Source organism: Pseudopodoces humilis, chromosome 3, assembly GCF_049639895.1.
Source record: "Pseudopodoces humilis isolate 2021_Gansu_Grassland_sample_001 chromosome 3, ASM4963989v1, whole genome shotgun sequence".
NCBI classification, from domain to species: domain Eukaryota; kingdom Metazoa; phylum Chordata; class Aves; order Passeriformes; family Paridae; genus Pseudopodoces; species Pseudopodoces humilis.
Window position 1 is genome coordinate 85,113,401 of NC_142202.1, and position 16,740 is coordinate 85,130,140.

At 36.3% G+C, this 16,740-nt stretch overlaps 1 protein-coding gene across 3 annotated transcripts in view; it reads right to left on the bottom strand.

Moving 5' to 3' along the window:
- SMAP1 (small ArfGAP 1) overlaps nt 1-16,740 on the bottom strand; it is an 89,863-nt gene that overhangs the window by 40,839 nt on the left and 32,284 nt on the right. For 2 of the 3 annotated variants that reach the window (XM_014263655.2, XM_005518133.3), the window contains exons 5-6: nt 8,059-8,133; nt 3,835-3,915 (exon numbers count right to left, since the gene is read on the bottom strand). In XM_014263655.2, coding sequence (XP_014119130.1) covers nt 3,835-3,915; nt 8,059-8,133 — 156 coding nt within the window. The remainder of the gene's footprint in view (nt 1-3,834; nt 3,916-8,058; nt 8,134-16,740) is intronic. The other variant, XM_005518134.3, reaches the window with a different exon arrangement.

Sequence of the window (16,740 nt, forward strand, 5' to 3'; positions counted from 1 at the left end):
CAAATACTCAAGGATGAACAAGAATTCTACTTATGCTAGAAATAAAAAAAGGAATTCAGTGATTTACCCTATTCCTGACCAGAGAACTTTTTCAGTCATAAAAAAAAAGGCTAATTTGGGAAATTTCACTACCTTCAGCTGTGTGGAAGAGTAATTAGTAAGAAGGGAAAGCTCCTCAGCAGCTGATGAAAGGGCAGGCAGAATGATGAAGCTCAAAAATGGCTAGCAAAAGTATAGATGTTTTTTCCTGCCTACAAATTAAAGACCTTCTTGTGTAACTGCCAACAAAACATGTAAGATTGGTGGCCAAACTACAGACTTCCTTCCCCTCCCCATAAGAAAACACACTCTTACAACATGAGACTTACTTTTATAGTCAATTTAAAATCTCTTAATCTTAATTGGCTGTACAGAGTATGTAAAACTTGCTTCCACTACATGACAATCTGCCTTAAGCTATTATCCTGCTGTTGGCCCACAGGAAACATTAAGAAGCACACAATTAGCTCAGTTTGATTATTCAACACATTTCTAATACTGCAAAAATTTGCACTTCTGTTGCTTGCAAACAAGCTGGGCTTTGAGTGAACATGTCAAATAACCTGGCCCCAATTTTCAAGTCATGAAAAATTATATAATAATTGTTTCAGCAGTTTTCTTGCAGTATTTTCCCTGTTTCTCCAAAGTAACTGTAAGGATAAGGTTTCTTTCAGCAGAAGTGCTAAGGAAACTTGAGATCTGCAATTGTGGAAATAGCATAATACTCAAAATGAGTAAGTGAACAGCTCAGAAAAACAGTCAAACAAGTATCCTTCCTCTTTATCTGCAACAGATCTCTCTGATCTTGAGGAAATTCTACACTGCAGGTAAACTGTCCAATGTGAATGCTCACAAAAAAATATTCCCCGACACCCACTTCAAGCACATGATGACTCTGTACTGAAGAGCAATTTCAGTAAGAAAATTCACTATTACATCAGTTTAAAGATGATGCTCTTTGTTTATCCAAGCATGGTAATCAACAAAGTATCTTTCATGCCATAATTACCTGACACATTAATGCAATATTTGGATCATAAGCTTACTAAATCAATGCTAGAAGCTTTCAGTAATATTTGAAAATCCAAAAGAAATCATGCTAGACATTTAGTTTGCTAAACACTAGGGATCAATTAGTGACTGGATCTAGTTAGTGACAAGAGAAAGACTCTCAAATGGATGTAGGAGCAAATTAATCAGCTCTGTGAAGCAGAGATAAGAACATGAGAACTGAAATTGAATGTTTTAAATTTTTAGGATGTTTATTCTTGTTTTAAGAGCTGAGTAATTTAATCTCAACAAAAGATAAAATCGAAGTCACTAGGAACTGAAGACTTGTAGGAGTACATGACACGAGAATAGATCTTAAGTCTTCTCTAGATTCATCTTTTTACCATTTTAAGACTTCTAATTTTTTCCATCTTTATTGAGTCCTCTATAGGATAGCTAAAACACTGCTTGAATTACTTTAATCTAAAAGAAGTCTCAAAATTGTGACAGAACTGTCAACTGCTTGCTCACATATTTTTAATTCATTAACTTCCCAAGCCTGGAATAACTAGACTGGAGATAAACCATGCCTGTAGGCAACCAGTGACTTTACATATGAAGTGTTCAGATTTCTCATATTGTTTCCTCCACCAGGAACTGGGAAAAATAACCACTGACTGCTTGATGTGGTTGCTGAAAACACAACAGACATTATGCTCAAGATTCCTACACTCCCCTGCTGATTGAGGAGGCAATATTTAAAAGATCCTATAGCTAGTCTCTACCTAGATGTGAAGTGCATCATTATTACTGAAATACTAATATTTATCAGCTCCCTAAAGCAGAAACACACCACAAAAGCAGCAATGTATTATTCCAAGTATGAAAATAAAACCTTTTGGCTTTCTAGCTCACCAACACTGCCCAGCAGAAACAAATCTATGACACAGCTCTCTTTCATTTGGATTATAGAAAGCAACTAGACTTTTAAAATATATAATGTTTACAGTCAAAAAGCAGTTTATTTTGAATGAATGATCCTTTAAAAGCCCAACCTTGAGGAATATCTTAAATTAAAAAGATGACACACAGATGAGCTCCATTTGAGCAGTCAGTGCTGACACATTAATAATGAAATAAAATATGCTGCAGTGCTTCAAACATTTTGCAGCTGTTACAACAGCACAGTTATCTAATACAAATATATTTACTAAATTCCACATTTTGTAGTACAAGCATTTAAAATCAAAAGACTTCTTTTTATTTGCCTAATCATTAACTGGTAATGACTTTTCAAATTTAAATCTAATCAGTGGGATTAGAATTGGTTTTTATTTCAGGTAGTATAATCCCTCAGCTGTGACTATGCTCTGTTGTCACTTCCCCTCACTTAACCAAATATTCCCAGCCACATAACAAGGTTCATGCATCCTTAAAAAGGGAAACCCTCTCTCCCAGTCCAAAAGTAGATCTTTGGGCTCTAGAAAGTTAATGTTTCCAAACTACAGCAATGATTTTAGCCTTTATAACTAAAGCATATTATTATAAGGACCAAAATAAAACATTTAACTTGGCTGGACACCCCCATAAAGCTTCAGTAATCATCAATTCTAATCTTTTTATTGTCATCCATAAACTTACTTTAACCTCCTACCATATCAATAACAATAGCTCAGTGAAGCTTCACGAATTGTCATAACAAAATCTGCTTCTGCACTAACTCATTCCAAACTCGCTTTCTAATTTAAGAAAAATGATATTTGTATTGAGGAGGGGCTTTTTTTTCCCCTCCAAGTATGCATATTTTTGTATCATGTTTCATTACATAAAATGAAAAAATATTCTATTTGAAAATTGAATTAGAAATACATCTGCAATCATAGTCTGTGAAGACACAACATTTTTCATAATTGTAACACAGCTCTACCAGGGAATAAGCTGACAGATCATGACTCCAATGTATTCTTCAGACTGCACTACAGACCTGAACATATTAATGGATTCACAAGATTGGAGAGACAACATCTGTATTAAAAGAAATTACTATATTTAATACTAAAACTGTCCATTTCATTTTTGTTTAATATTGACTCTCTGCAGAAGTGCACATGAAATTTTAATTGTACCTACATTGCTAAGGCTGCTTATTAGGCTTTCATATAGCTGTGGAAAGAAGCACCTTAAGTGGTTTGCTTGTCATATTTTGTAACATGATCTTAGCTGCAAATTTTCAATTTACTTAGTTAAAAATTAAATTCCATAGATTACACACTTAGGTTTAAAATGGATTCATTTATGAAAGACATTAATAGATGATAATACAGAACTCAACAAAACTGACAACTTTCTGTGCAAGAATAGCAGCGGTCCATGACCTTGAGGTTAGCTCAGCTGATCAGAGCATGGTGCCACCAAGTTTGGGGGTTCAATCCCCATACAAGCTGTGCACTTAACAGCTGGACTTTATGATCCTTGTGTGAAAGGTCTTGATGTCCCTTCCAACTCAAGACCGATCTTAAAAACCTTAATTAGATTTATGGTCTGAGCCTGAACTTTAGGAAATCTTAACCCATTTCTTCTCCTAAACACATTCTTCACCATATGGTCAACCAAATTTTGTATGCAAGCAACAGCACAAGCAAACAATTCATGTGGATTAACCAGATTACAACTATATAAACATACACATGTGTGTGTATATGTATATATATACACACACATTAATTTTTTTCCCCAGATCTCTGAACATATCTAATACTATGTACCATTTTAAAATAACTGGAAAAAAAAAGAAACACTTAATACCTTTTCAGCTGTTAACTGCTTTGATGGTTTTTCTGATTCTCTCTCTCTCTTTTTCTCTTCTTTCTTTTTTTCTTTTTCCTTCTGCAAAAAGAAAAAGCATTTTGCTAGTACCCAATTTGCAAACATATTGAATGTCTACAGCCATACAGACTATAAACAGAGATCTTCAGTTACTCCCTTTTAAATCAGAGTTTATGCTTCTATCTGCTCTCCTTCCAGACGTGACTCATTTTGCTCAAATACTAATACTAAAAATACTGTGACTTTTAGACTAAATGCAAGAAATTCACTTTTTCACCTGCTCATCTGCTTTTCTGCTTGATAAGGAAAAGGGGGGAAAAATCCCCAGTATTGCTTCCCCTAAGCTAAGCAAAGCTGAAGAGAAAAAAATTATATAGGTATCTCTGTTAATTCTCACAGCCTCTGTCATTAAGGGTGGATGTCAGCTGCTTTGACCAAAGAAACAGACTAAGGTAAATTGCATGCTGCTTTCTGCAGAAAGGTACTAATATTTAAAAGCTAATCTAGTAGTCTTAAAAAATACTCCTGAATGTAAAAAAGTTGCCTTGGGCCATATGACAGGCCAGCTGAGTCATGAGATATTATGTTGCTCCAGAAAGTGAAAATAAAAAGATCCCTTTACTTTGCATGCATGATTATGACATTACAGGCATTTCTTCACTTTAGTTTTTAATGAATCAATGTGCCAAAATTACTGACTCGTCTGACTGAAGCAAATCATAAAATACTCCTTAAGGAATAACATGAAGAAGATACAGACTTTCTAGGTTAGCAATTGCTTTGACAAAGTTAGTCTGCCTGCATTTACCTTGTACAACTAAGGCATAGTTCTAGTGTGTATATTTAAACACTAAATGGATTAAACAAGAGTTTACCATCTGTAATAAAGACAATGAAACAGCATCTCCTAAAGCTTCCTTTGGCCATTAGACCCATTTGCTCAAAGCTTCAAAACAGCCTTATTTCAATAAACACTACTGTTTACAACTTTCCCGATATTAGGAGGAAGGTTGAGAGGCTGGAACTGTCCATGCAGCTCAAGTATTAAAATAAAACAGTTAATAGTTTGTGTCAATGAGGAATGTTTGTCGTTTTTTCCTTTTTTTTTTTTTTTTTAACATCCAGTATGTACAATTTAAAAATTTTTATACCATGCCATTTACTTAATATGGTTCTAACACTCAGATGAAGGGATTTTTTTTGTTTGTTTGGGTTTTTTTTGAAAGTGCCCGGGCATGGGAGGATCCAAGTAACACATTCTTCAAAACTTCCAGTAGTCCATTTTCATACCTTTTACCATATTTACTAGATGGATTGGGGATACTTAAGTCCCAATTAAACCATGGGAATTATTTCATCAGACATTAACCTGAACACTCAGTTCCTGGAAAATAAGACTATCACACTGAGCACCTGCTCAAAAGCAACAGAAAGCAATGACCACAGTCATGAAACCCCAATAGGGAAATCTGGAGTATCTGTTTTGATGAAATAAACAGAGATCAACTTAGATTTCACTGAATATAAGAACACAAAAGTGAACACATTGGTCCAAACTAGAGGCCTTGCCAATACTGTATCTCAGCTGTGGTAGTACAAGGTGTTCAAGAAATGTCTGTATGACTGGGACAAGTATAGAGTAGTACTTTATTCTGAGGTCACATAACCTGAGACTTGCAGTCTTACTGAACTAGTATTACACAAATGCATAGCCATGCCTTTCAATGAAGCTCAGTCTTTCTTCCATTACTGTTTCTTGACCCTAGTACCAACCCGCATTCTAAACTACACACAAATTACACTGTCAGAGCAACAACTATTTGAAAAGTCTTTCATTTTCTGTTTTCACATCCCACTCCAACCTTCTCAAGTTGAATAATTTAAATAAACATAATCTCTTCCGCCATGGAAACTTAGACAACTGCATTAAAAGAAGTGTGACCATCAGGGCAAGAGACATGATCCTCCTCCTTTGCACTGCTCTCACAGACCAGACCCTTCCTCTGCAGTTGGGGCCCCCAACATCAGAAGGACATGGACCCACTGCAGCCCAGAGAAGGGCCACAAATATGACTGAGGGCTGGAGCACCTCTCTCTTGAGACAGGCTGAGAAAATTTGTGTTGTCTAAGTCTGGAGAAGAAAGAGGACTCCGGGGATACTTTCATAATAGTCTTCCTATAATAGTACCTAAAGGGGGCTTCAGGAACAAAGGGTAAGGACTCCATCAGGACAGTGACAAGAGAAGGGGGAATGGCTTCAAACTGAAAGAGGGCAGGTTTAGATTAGATACTAGAATGAAATTCTTTACTGTGAGGATGGTGAGGCACTGGAACAGAGTGCCCAGGGAGGCTATGGATCCCCTATCCCTGGAAGTGTTCAAGGCCAGGTTGGATAGGGTTTTGAGCAATCTGGTCTACTGGATGTCCACAGAAGAGGGTTGAAACTACATGATCTTTATGGGCCTTTCCAACTCAAACCATTCTATGAGTCTACAATTCTATGATTTGATTCCTCTGCTCCTGGGAAAGGTTTTTTGAAATGTCATGTAAGTACTCTTTTCAATCACAGTATGTTTAATTTCCTTGAATATGTTTAAGTGAAAGCTGAGTTACAGTTTTTGCATTTTTTCAGCACGTCCTGATTTCCGGTTTGAATTGAACATTTTTTTACAGTATGTTTCCTCAAAGAAACCTCACTTCTGGAGTGAAAAGTATCTGGAAACACTTATTTTTCAAGACTTCAAGAACAAGGAGGGCTTGCAGCAAGTTTTCATATGGCAAACACTCCATAAAGGTGACCAAATATAAATATTTACCTCTTGTTGCCCTTAAAAAATCTCTGAAAGCTTAATAGTGAATATATTAATATTTAAAATAAACTGTTTTCCCGTGTTTCTACCTCTACACCTCACAGAGTCTACAGAAACAATCTTGATTCCCAGTAACTTTATTTTCATTCATTTAATTTTCACTGTGGACTTGAAAATCTGCAAGTCCTTCATCTTCACACTTCCTGATTTCAATACTCAAGTTTTCTGCCTCAGCTCCATTAGATAAAAATGAATTCAGACTAAATAAAAACATTTCTCAGATGTTGCATTCATGCCAGAACTTCCAGTCAAGTGTTTCATTACTTGCAATAGCAGTCAAAAAGCACTATGAAGATCATAAAATTAAATTGACTTTATATTGGTCTTAAATTCTAGGGAAATATTATAAATTTTTTTCCAAGTTTCATTTCTTATAACATGGCATACTAGTTACACAAAAGAACTTATAAACGTGAATGCACCAACAGAGGTGGATAAGAAAGTAAAGGCAAGTTTCATTTTTAGCAGCCACCGCTACTCCTGGTACAACTTACAATACATGACAAATTCAACAAGGTTTGTGGCCTTAGTCCATGACATTGTCATTTAAATTTTAATTAATGTTTAAATATAGCTGAACAAAAATAATTTATAACTTCTGTCCAAATTTTCTGTATTTAAAAGGAAAAAGCTTGATTTATGTTCACATAAATTATTTCGTATACTGTATAGTCTTGATTTAGAGTGAAGTATCCAAAAGAACCTAACACTCGACATTCACATTTTAAAAATGTATCTTATTATTGTTGTAAATTGTGCCATTTACTGTAACTTGATATAAATGATGCCTCATCTACTACTTGCTTGTGTGTTACGTTTTTCAAAGACCCATCTAAACAGCAAATGTGTTAGCACACACACATATCCCAGCCAGAAGAGATATTAAAACCAGTATGACTCAAATTAATTCTATATTTATCTCCAAGGAGAATGAACTAAATGGTTGGAATAATACTGATAATTTAGAATCTGGAATAAGCAAGTAATACAGAAAGAGATATCAGAAATTATCCCCGATGAGACAGGACAGTATCACTCATGCCCATTAGTTGGGAATTAATTGGGTTTTCCACAGTTTTGTGACATAAAATCTGAAAAGAACCAGAATTTTGACACACAAACACCAAGAGGTAACAACCACACATATACTTTGCAGTTGTATTGGCTCTTTTCATTTAGCTAGTCCAAGAAAAAAGGAGAGACACATTTCAAATGTGTGAAGAATTAACAGCAAATCAAACTCTCAAGTTACCTCTGTGAAATTACTCTATAGAGATGTAAACATTTGTGCAAAGCAGTAACCTAATAAGAGTTACACCCAAAACCAATATACCTCTGCTTTGCTCTTCTCAGCAGCAGCTTGCAGAGAAGGAGAAGATGCCAAAGGCTGAGCAGCATCAGATGATATCTGTACAAAACAGAGGAGAGAAATGAGAAAGAAAATAAGCAAGAACAGCTGGGAAGGGAGGCAGAAAAGGCTGCTAAGAGACATGATTTTCATTCCCTTTTTTTTTTTTTTTCCCAATAATCTTGGTGGTAGTGGTTACACAACATAGAAGAAACAAAGAGGAGACAAAGTTTCTTTTTTTTTTTTTTTTTCTGAGTACAGTATTTAAAGGAAATGTTTCAGGTGACTTATAATGAAATTCACTAGGACAGAATATAAGAAAATTAACCTGGATAAGATCATATCAAAGGCCTAAGAAAAATAATTAGGTTTCATCCATTGTTCAATTTTTATCCAGCGTAACTACTGAAATATTAATGTCCTGAAGCATGAAGGCAGACTGTCCCAGAGGAGGGGGAGAAAAGAGAGAGCCTTTGTTCTTGTTCAATGTAACAGAATATTTTTATTAAGAGGAATGCAAAATAACTCTGAAAGCTATACATTAATTAAAGTTCTAATTAACTCTTCTCTGAGAGCACTCCAAGTACATAAAGAGCTTAGGGTTAATAAAAAGCCACAGTAGCAGGTTGAAGGATCTTAAAAAAGTGACACTTCTTTTCTAACAATTGGCATGTAAAATGCTATTAACACCACTAGACTTCCAGAATTCTCCAACAGGCCTAAGTTAAATATGCAACAGATACAATTTGCTAAAAAAATACGATTTCTCTAAAGGCATTTTCATACATCTTCCTATCCAATTTTTTTTATGCGTAGCTGATGACTTTAATGGAAACATTATCTATTTCCCTTATTATAAAAATGCAACTGAATTACATTTTCCAAATATGTAGAAGATCTTCAGAGCAATAAAGCTGACACTTCTACACTGCTTTGTATCACCTCTATTATCTACAAGGAAAATTTAGAAATAAATGAAGCTATAACAGAGTAGGTCATTTTGTTGGACCAAAATAAGCAATTTAAATGACATGTTTTCACTTAGTTTAAAAAAAAGTAGCTTGCACTAAATGGAAACTGAAAGCTGATAAAAAACCCTGTCATATCTTGTGTCTATTTCTTACAGAAAATCCTACCAGTTCCTTTACTTATACAGCTGGAATATTCATAGAATTTACATATTTAGTATTTTTACAAAGTAAAAAAGTATGTCTATGCTGGAAGGTGGTGCAGAGCTTCAGGAAAGATATTTATAAGGTTTAATTTTAAAACCAAATTTTACCTGCAGACATATGAAGCAGAATTCTCATTTCTAAATTTACTGTTTTAAAATCCTTGGGTTATTAGCAGAGTTACGGATACACCTGCTGCAATGATGCAGTTTTGCAAACAGTAGCATTCTGTTGCTATAGGAACATTGGAATCCTGTTTATTCCGACTGCATCACATTGTAACCAAATAATGTTGGAAAAATTATTAGGTAACACAATATACTGAACTATGCACTCTAACATCATGCTTCCGGTTTTTCTATGAGATAAAAATGCATAAAATTCTGATAATGAATCATCTTAGGTATACTTTCAAGCTGCTAACAAGTGGAATTTTTGGTTTGGGTTTGGAGTTTTTTTCATTCTTTTGTATTCTTCAGATTTTAGGAAAATGTAAGCTTGATAGCTCTCATAGATGAAGAGCTACTCGCCACACAGAACAAGGAAAGCAGAATTTCATTTGTGGGTTCGGGGAAAATCAGCACTATAGGTGTTTGTCAATTTCCATCCACCCATAATAGTTTTCAATCTTCAAATCCTCTTAAAAATATAAAGGACTGTCTAACCTAGAAGAAGGCAATCCTATGAAGGCCTGAAAGCAATTATTATAGTTTTGCCAATCAAGTAATGGAGCCAATCAACCAATGAAGAAGTGTCATGCAAGCTGTAAGTATGAGACAGAGTGAAAAGCAGTCATTGTCTAGCCTGGGATATAGAGCACAATATATCTGGGATATAGTATTGTATATATATTGTATATATATTGTATATATATTGGGATATAGTGTACAAGTACTGGGATATATATTGTATATATACTGGGATATAGTGTACAAGTTGAGAAATGCCCAAGCATAATGTTTAAAAACAACCAGCATCAGTACAAGCACTTCAGGCAAAAAAAAGAACCCTTGAAAGCACACTTCACACAGGCAAATATTCAACTACCCAAGAGAACAAAAGACATATGACTGAAGCTAATCTTTAAGAGAAAACACATTACAATGTATAAAGAACAGATTAAGTTTATATAGTGAAAGCAACAGTATAATGTTGAGCTGTTGAACAGCATTATCACCACTGCATCGTGTTGAATTTGTTATCTACCAGACTGCATTAGATAAGGAAAGCTGAATGAAAAAATCAGATCAAACTGAGTGGCTAGACAAAGCTAAACACGTAAATATTGTCTACCTATAATTTTGCTAAGACTTTGACATAATTTTCTAGAGCATTCTCCTGGAGGAACTTGCTGGTCATGGCTTAGACAGGTGCACTATTCTCTGGGTACAGGCTGGGTGGCCAGGCCCAGAGAACAGTGGTAAATGGAGTCACAACCAAAGAATAGCCTGATAGTAGGGCTCCCCAGGGTTTAGTATTGGGGCCAGTCCTGTTTAATATCTTTCTTTATCCAGGATCTGGATGAAGGGATGGAGTGCACCATCATTCAGTTTATAGATGTTACCAAGCTGGGCAGGAGTGTTGGTTTGCTGAAGGACAGGAAGGCTCCACAGAGGGATCTGGACAGGCTCAATGGCCTGAGGCCAACAAGTACAAGGCTCAACATGGTGAGGTTCCAGGTCTTGCACTTGGGACCCTTGGGGATTAGTGACTGGAAAATTGCCCTGGGGGAAAAGGATCTGGTGATGCTGGCTGCCAGCCACCAAAATTTCTCAAAAAATCCTAAATCCAAAGAGCAATTTCCAACCCTATCCCGGAATCCAAGTGAAAAAACACACACTGATCTACTCTTACAACATGTTTGCACTATGCTCTGGTAAGCAACTAAACACATCTTTGATTATTGGCACCTTAAAGTATCAAACAAAATTAGTGGTGACCTCTGTAACTAATCATACATACTGCGAGAAAAAGAATAAAGTTGGGTGATTGTGTGCATTACCAACATACTGCAGAATGACAACTACCATATTAATACATCATTTTAACTTTTAACTTAGGAGCAGTTACATCTTTTGATAAAGAAATTAATTCAGAATTGCCTAAAACAAAGAATGATGGCAAGGAGCTGTTTCTTAAGTTTTCACATTTCTAATTTTTCCACAAAATTTTGATTGCATTTCAGACCAGAAGACTTGCACTCATTTAATTTTTAGCAATTCTTGAATCTCCTTCCATTGTTAGTGTTTTGTGACTCCTTTTTAGAAAGACAATACAGCAAAAATAACCATTTTGAGTCATGAAATTCAATACTCTGTTTAAAGCACCTGGTACCTTTAGTGCTGAGCAAGAAATTCCATACACAGGCAACAGTACTGTAAAATTTCAGTTTCGCCTGTGCTCTGTGAGAAACCCTTTGTTGCACAAAAAAAAAGTAAGGCCAGAAAAGAAAGAATCTGCACATTTACAGTACTAGTCCAGTTCCAGTCCCCTTATACATGTAAATGTTACCTGTCCCTATTTTCTTCCCTAAAACACTTCTGTATTGTCTGTTATTACTTAGTGGTGGTACTACCCAAATACATGCTAAGTTAACACTTTGTGTAAAAGCAACATAACAAACGGTAGCTGGCCCAATGTCTTGATGCAGTCTGCTGACCAGACTACTATTCCAAGTGAAAAAACCTAAGCTTTAAACAAGAACCTAATGAAGTTATCAGAAAACATAACGTACAAAAACTAAGAATCTTTCTTTAGTTTGTACTGACATGTTTCTGATGTTACATAACAGTCATACAAACACTATTGGTCATTAAGGTGTAAGAACTATTAATAAAGTTTTCACCTGTTTTTATTTGTAGTTTTTTCCAACATCCTGTGTTGATGTAATGCATGTCATTATTTAGCCTTTCATTAAAAAGGATTCAAGTTGAAGCTTCATAAGCCTACAATGAGCTTCCATTTAAATATGAAATATGAAATACAGGGTGCCATCATGTAGAAGATTCACAACATTGAAGAATGAGTGCATTATCAAACCACGCAGGAAGCCTGCAGCTGAACCAAATACAAAAGTGCCCTCGAGTGGCCAGTTTGCCCACACACAATATGCAGGGGAAATAGTCTTCATTTAGGCTATTCTGCTTTCATTTATTAGGTTTTAAGTTTAGCTGCTATACGTAGTTTTCTTATTTCAGCTGACTTTTGACTTTATTTCTATGTATCTTCAACAAATGTTGACAATTCTAAAATCAGTAATTCATCCTAAAGCAGTAGCAATTATAGAATGCTAGTAGATGAATTTAAACACACAAATCAATTACTTGGCATTTTTTAGAGGTCTGTTCCTGAAATACAGAAAGGAGGATAAGAACACTAATGTACTATTAACAACACGTATGAATTTTTGGAAGTTCTTAAGGCTAACTGGCAAGGCATTTTTAAAATTACTAAAGTGTTTCCCTGTGCTGGTTTTGGTTAGTGTAGAGCTGATTTTTTTTACAGTGGCTAGTACAGGGCTGTGTTTTGGATTTGTGCTGAATGCAGGGTTGATTAATTATAGAGATGTTTTTGTAATTGCTGGGCAGGACTTACACAGAGCCATGGCCTTTTCTGCTTTTCGCACTGCCAGCCTTGCGAGGAAGTTGGGGCTGCATAGGAGGTTGGGAAAAGACACAGCCTGGACAGGTGACCCAAATTGACCCAAGGGATTTTCCATATCAAATGACATCATGCTCAGTATATAAAATGTGGGGAAGAAGGAGGAGATTCAGAGTAATGGCATTTGTCTTCCTGAGTCACCATTACACGAGATGGCTGAACACCTGTCTGCCCATGGGAAGCAGTGAATTAATTCCCTGTTTTGCTTTGCTCCTGTGCATAGCTTTTGTTTTCCCTATTAAGCTGTCTTTATTTCAACACACAAGTTTTCTGGCTTTTACCCTTCTAAATTCTCTTCCCAATCCTGCTGGTGACAGAATGAGCAGTTGCAAAGCACTTGGCTGCTGACTGGGGTGAAACCACAACACTCCCCAATTCCATGCTGTAACATTGGACACCCATTAGACAGATTCAGTCCTGTTTCACAGAACAGAGCAGTGGCTGGCTATGAAAGAAGCCAGTACTGCTCTTCTGTCAATATTGTGACCACACTCAGCAGTCCTCCATCTCTTCAGTTACCATCCCAATTACAGGAATAGATGAAGCTTATGCATAAGCCAGTTGTAGTTCTGAATATGTGCAGAGCTACAGACATTTGTAACATTTGCACCAGAGAGACAATTATACACTGTTCTGGGAAATACAGATATATTTTATAGACTTGAGAACAATTTCTTTTCCGCCAGCTCTAGCCCAGAACATCCACACCTATTGTTGCCCACCTTTTTTTAGATTATTCATCTTCTTTTGATAATCACCTCTGTGAGTTATTACAGACAGTCACCATGGCTTAGTTAAATGTTGGCACTGGATGCGTTCAATCTCTTCCTGAATTGCCCTCCATTTCTCCTGTCCTGCCTAAACAGTGCTTTCTGCATTTGTTCCAGGGAAAATTCTCTTCAGTGAGAATTTCCCTGTACTTCAGAACAATACCTTCTTTTCCCTTAAGTGGCTTGCTCTGCTGCATGCAAGATGATTTACATTTCCATGATCCATGTTAAATTGGCAAGGTAGTCACTAGAGATTTAATCTTTGGCAAGGTTTTGTTTACTTGGACATTGCAACTTGTAGCTATGTAGTCCAGCTGTGTGAAGTATTTCTTGAAGTATTTATGGAATTGGGGAAAACAAGAATCTGCATGTGGGAGCTACTGGGAATGCAGCTGGCTTACTGAAAATCCAGTCTGGCTTCTCCAATGCCTTCATTTATTCCACTGCTTGGCAAAGTGCTGCTGCTGAAGGGCTGTCACTTGTGACACTGATACTGGGGCAAACAATATTTAACCTCTTCAGTAATGAGCCATGCAGTGGGGCAGAGTACAGGTTTGAAAGGGTACGGACAGGAAGAGTGGCCGCTGTACTATATAGGTGTACTGCCATTCAGAGCACCACTCACAGGATGGACCATCAGGAATCACTTGACGTTCAAAGGAAAGCAACAAGGCTTGCATCCAGAGAGGAATAACTCCATGCATCAGTATGGGTTCAGTATCTATTGGATGGAAAGCAGATTTGCAGAGAAGGACATGGAGGTCATGGCAGACAAGCTGGACACAAGCTTGCACCATGGCCAATTCTGGGCTCACAAGTACAAGAAAGCCAAGGGCACACTGAGGCAAGTCCAGCAAAAACACACTAAGATGATTAGAGGACTGGAGCACCTTTCAGACAAGGAAAGGCTCAGTCAGTTCAAATTGTTTCGTCTGGAGGAAAGAAAACTGAGGGGTGGGGAATGAGCAGGGAACAAAGACTAAGGGAGACAGACTGTTGCCTGTGACATCCTGAAACAGGACCAAGAGGTACTGAGCATAAATTGAAACACAGGAAACTCCATTGAAACATAAGAATAAATTTATTTCCTTCTTTTATCATGGAGATGGTTGAATACTGCAACAGGTTGCTCAGAAAGGTCATGGGGTCTCCAGCCCTGGAGAGATTCAAAACTCAATTGTACATGAGATTTAACAACCTGTTCTAGATGACCCTTATTTGGAGCAGGATGATGTCCAAGGGTTACTTCCAACCCTAGCTATTCTGCAAATCTATGATTTAATCCATTCTAACAAAAGGACTTGAAAATCATTTACCCCCCTTTCCCTATCCCTGCTTTCAAGTCACAATTCTTGTAGGGTATTTCAGTGCTCCCCATTGAGGCCTATATTGACTAGCATATTTTAAAAAAACTTCCTATCACTTAATTCCAAAGTTTTTCATAGACCACAAAAAAACCCCAGTTGATTTACTGCACTTTTGGGACAGGTAACTGGTAACCACTCCCTCCACAATAACTATTGTATGCCTCTGAATCCTGGCTACTATAAACTGAAATGTTCACAGGCCCTTTCATACCCCAATTTGTGCATCTTAAGATGCCTACCCAACACATTTTAGTGCAGTAAGTGTATTACAGATTTAATCTCCTTTAATATAACTTTCTGGAAAGTGTGCCATCACAATCTCTAAATGTACATGACATTTTAGCCAGTTGCCTAAGTTCATTCTTCGTAAATTATACACAATGTCTTAGGAAAACATGAAAAATGTAGACCCATAATTCTTTTTCTTCAGTGAACTTAAGAGTTACATGAAACTTCTGCTCCATACATAATTCACACCCTTTCTTAAACACAGAAACTTCACTTCCTAGTCTCTAAACATTGCCAAGATGTGATAATATATTCTCACTTCATGCAGTGGAGTAGATTGTATCAGTTCATAATTTTTGAAAGTATTTGAAATCTACTTAAGCAGAATCATCATCCACCCTGAATAAGGCAATTCCTATATGCATTCTCCTACATATTTATTTTTATTAAAAGCTGAAGAGATTTTTTTATGATGAGACATAGCTAATCTTTATCCTCACTCAACACAGTGACCTTACTGCTTCTCCTCATTACTTCAATGGCATAAGGGTAATTGTATTAGATAAAACATAAACAATAGTTGAAGAAAGATTGTCTTTTTATAGGTTTTATTTTACATGAAAGAGGAGGTGCTAATTTTTGTTTTTTAATTGGGTAAGTATGACTGCTTCAAGCTTGATTTCCTGAATATCTGTGCAACTTTAGTAAACTTTTAACTTTGCAGCATGTAGATAGGGTCAAATTCAATTAGGGTTGTGAACCAGAAAAAACTACTTCAGTCCTGTGTCTCAAGGAGTAACCCCATCAGTTCTTACTGCATATTCTAGAACACTATATTTGAGATAGATTTTACTCTTTCTGGAAGCTTGGTTCTAAAAATCACACATTTCTCCTTTATTTATTGATAAACTGTAATCATCTACTTCAAAGCTGAAGTCCTCTAGGCCAGTAATTTTGGAAGATTCTTACTAACTCCACAAAACCTAACAAGAAGGATTTGCTACTTCTCTTGGCCACTAGATCATGAGCCTCATTATCAACTGTTCCTCCACAAAACCAGTTGCATAGCTCTGGTAATTATTTAGGACTCAATAGAGAGATAGTCAAGATGACTACTCTGTTCAGATATTATTTTCATAAAACCCCCCACTCCAGAGCATTTCTCCATTGCTCATATTTTCCTCATTTATATTTACTGCAACCGTTCTGAAAAAGTCCATCAAGTCATTATTTAAGCATACAAGTTCAGATTCCTGGGGAAAGGTGTTTGTATAATTGTATACTGTACTCTTTTAAGAATGTTCCAAGATGTAATAAACTAAAGGAGCATCAGCAATTTAATGAGAGTCCAGAGCAAACAAAAGGTTGAACAGTGTTCAGGACTAAGATGGCTGTAGATTAAACTGTTCTGCACACTTTAACTTTTAGCTCTAGGATTGCAGTGTACAAAAAAACCCTATGACAAATATA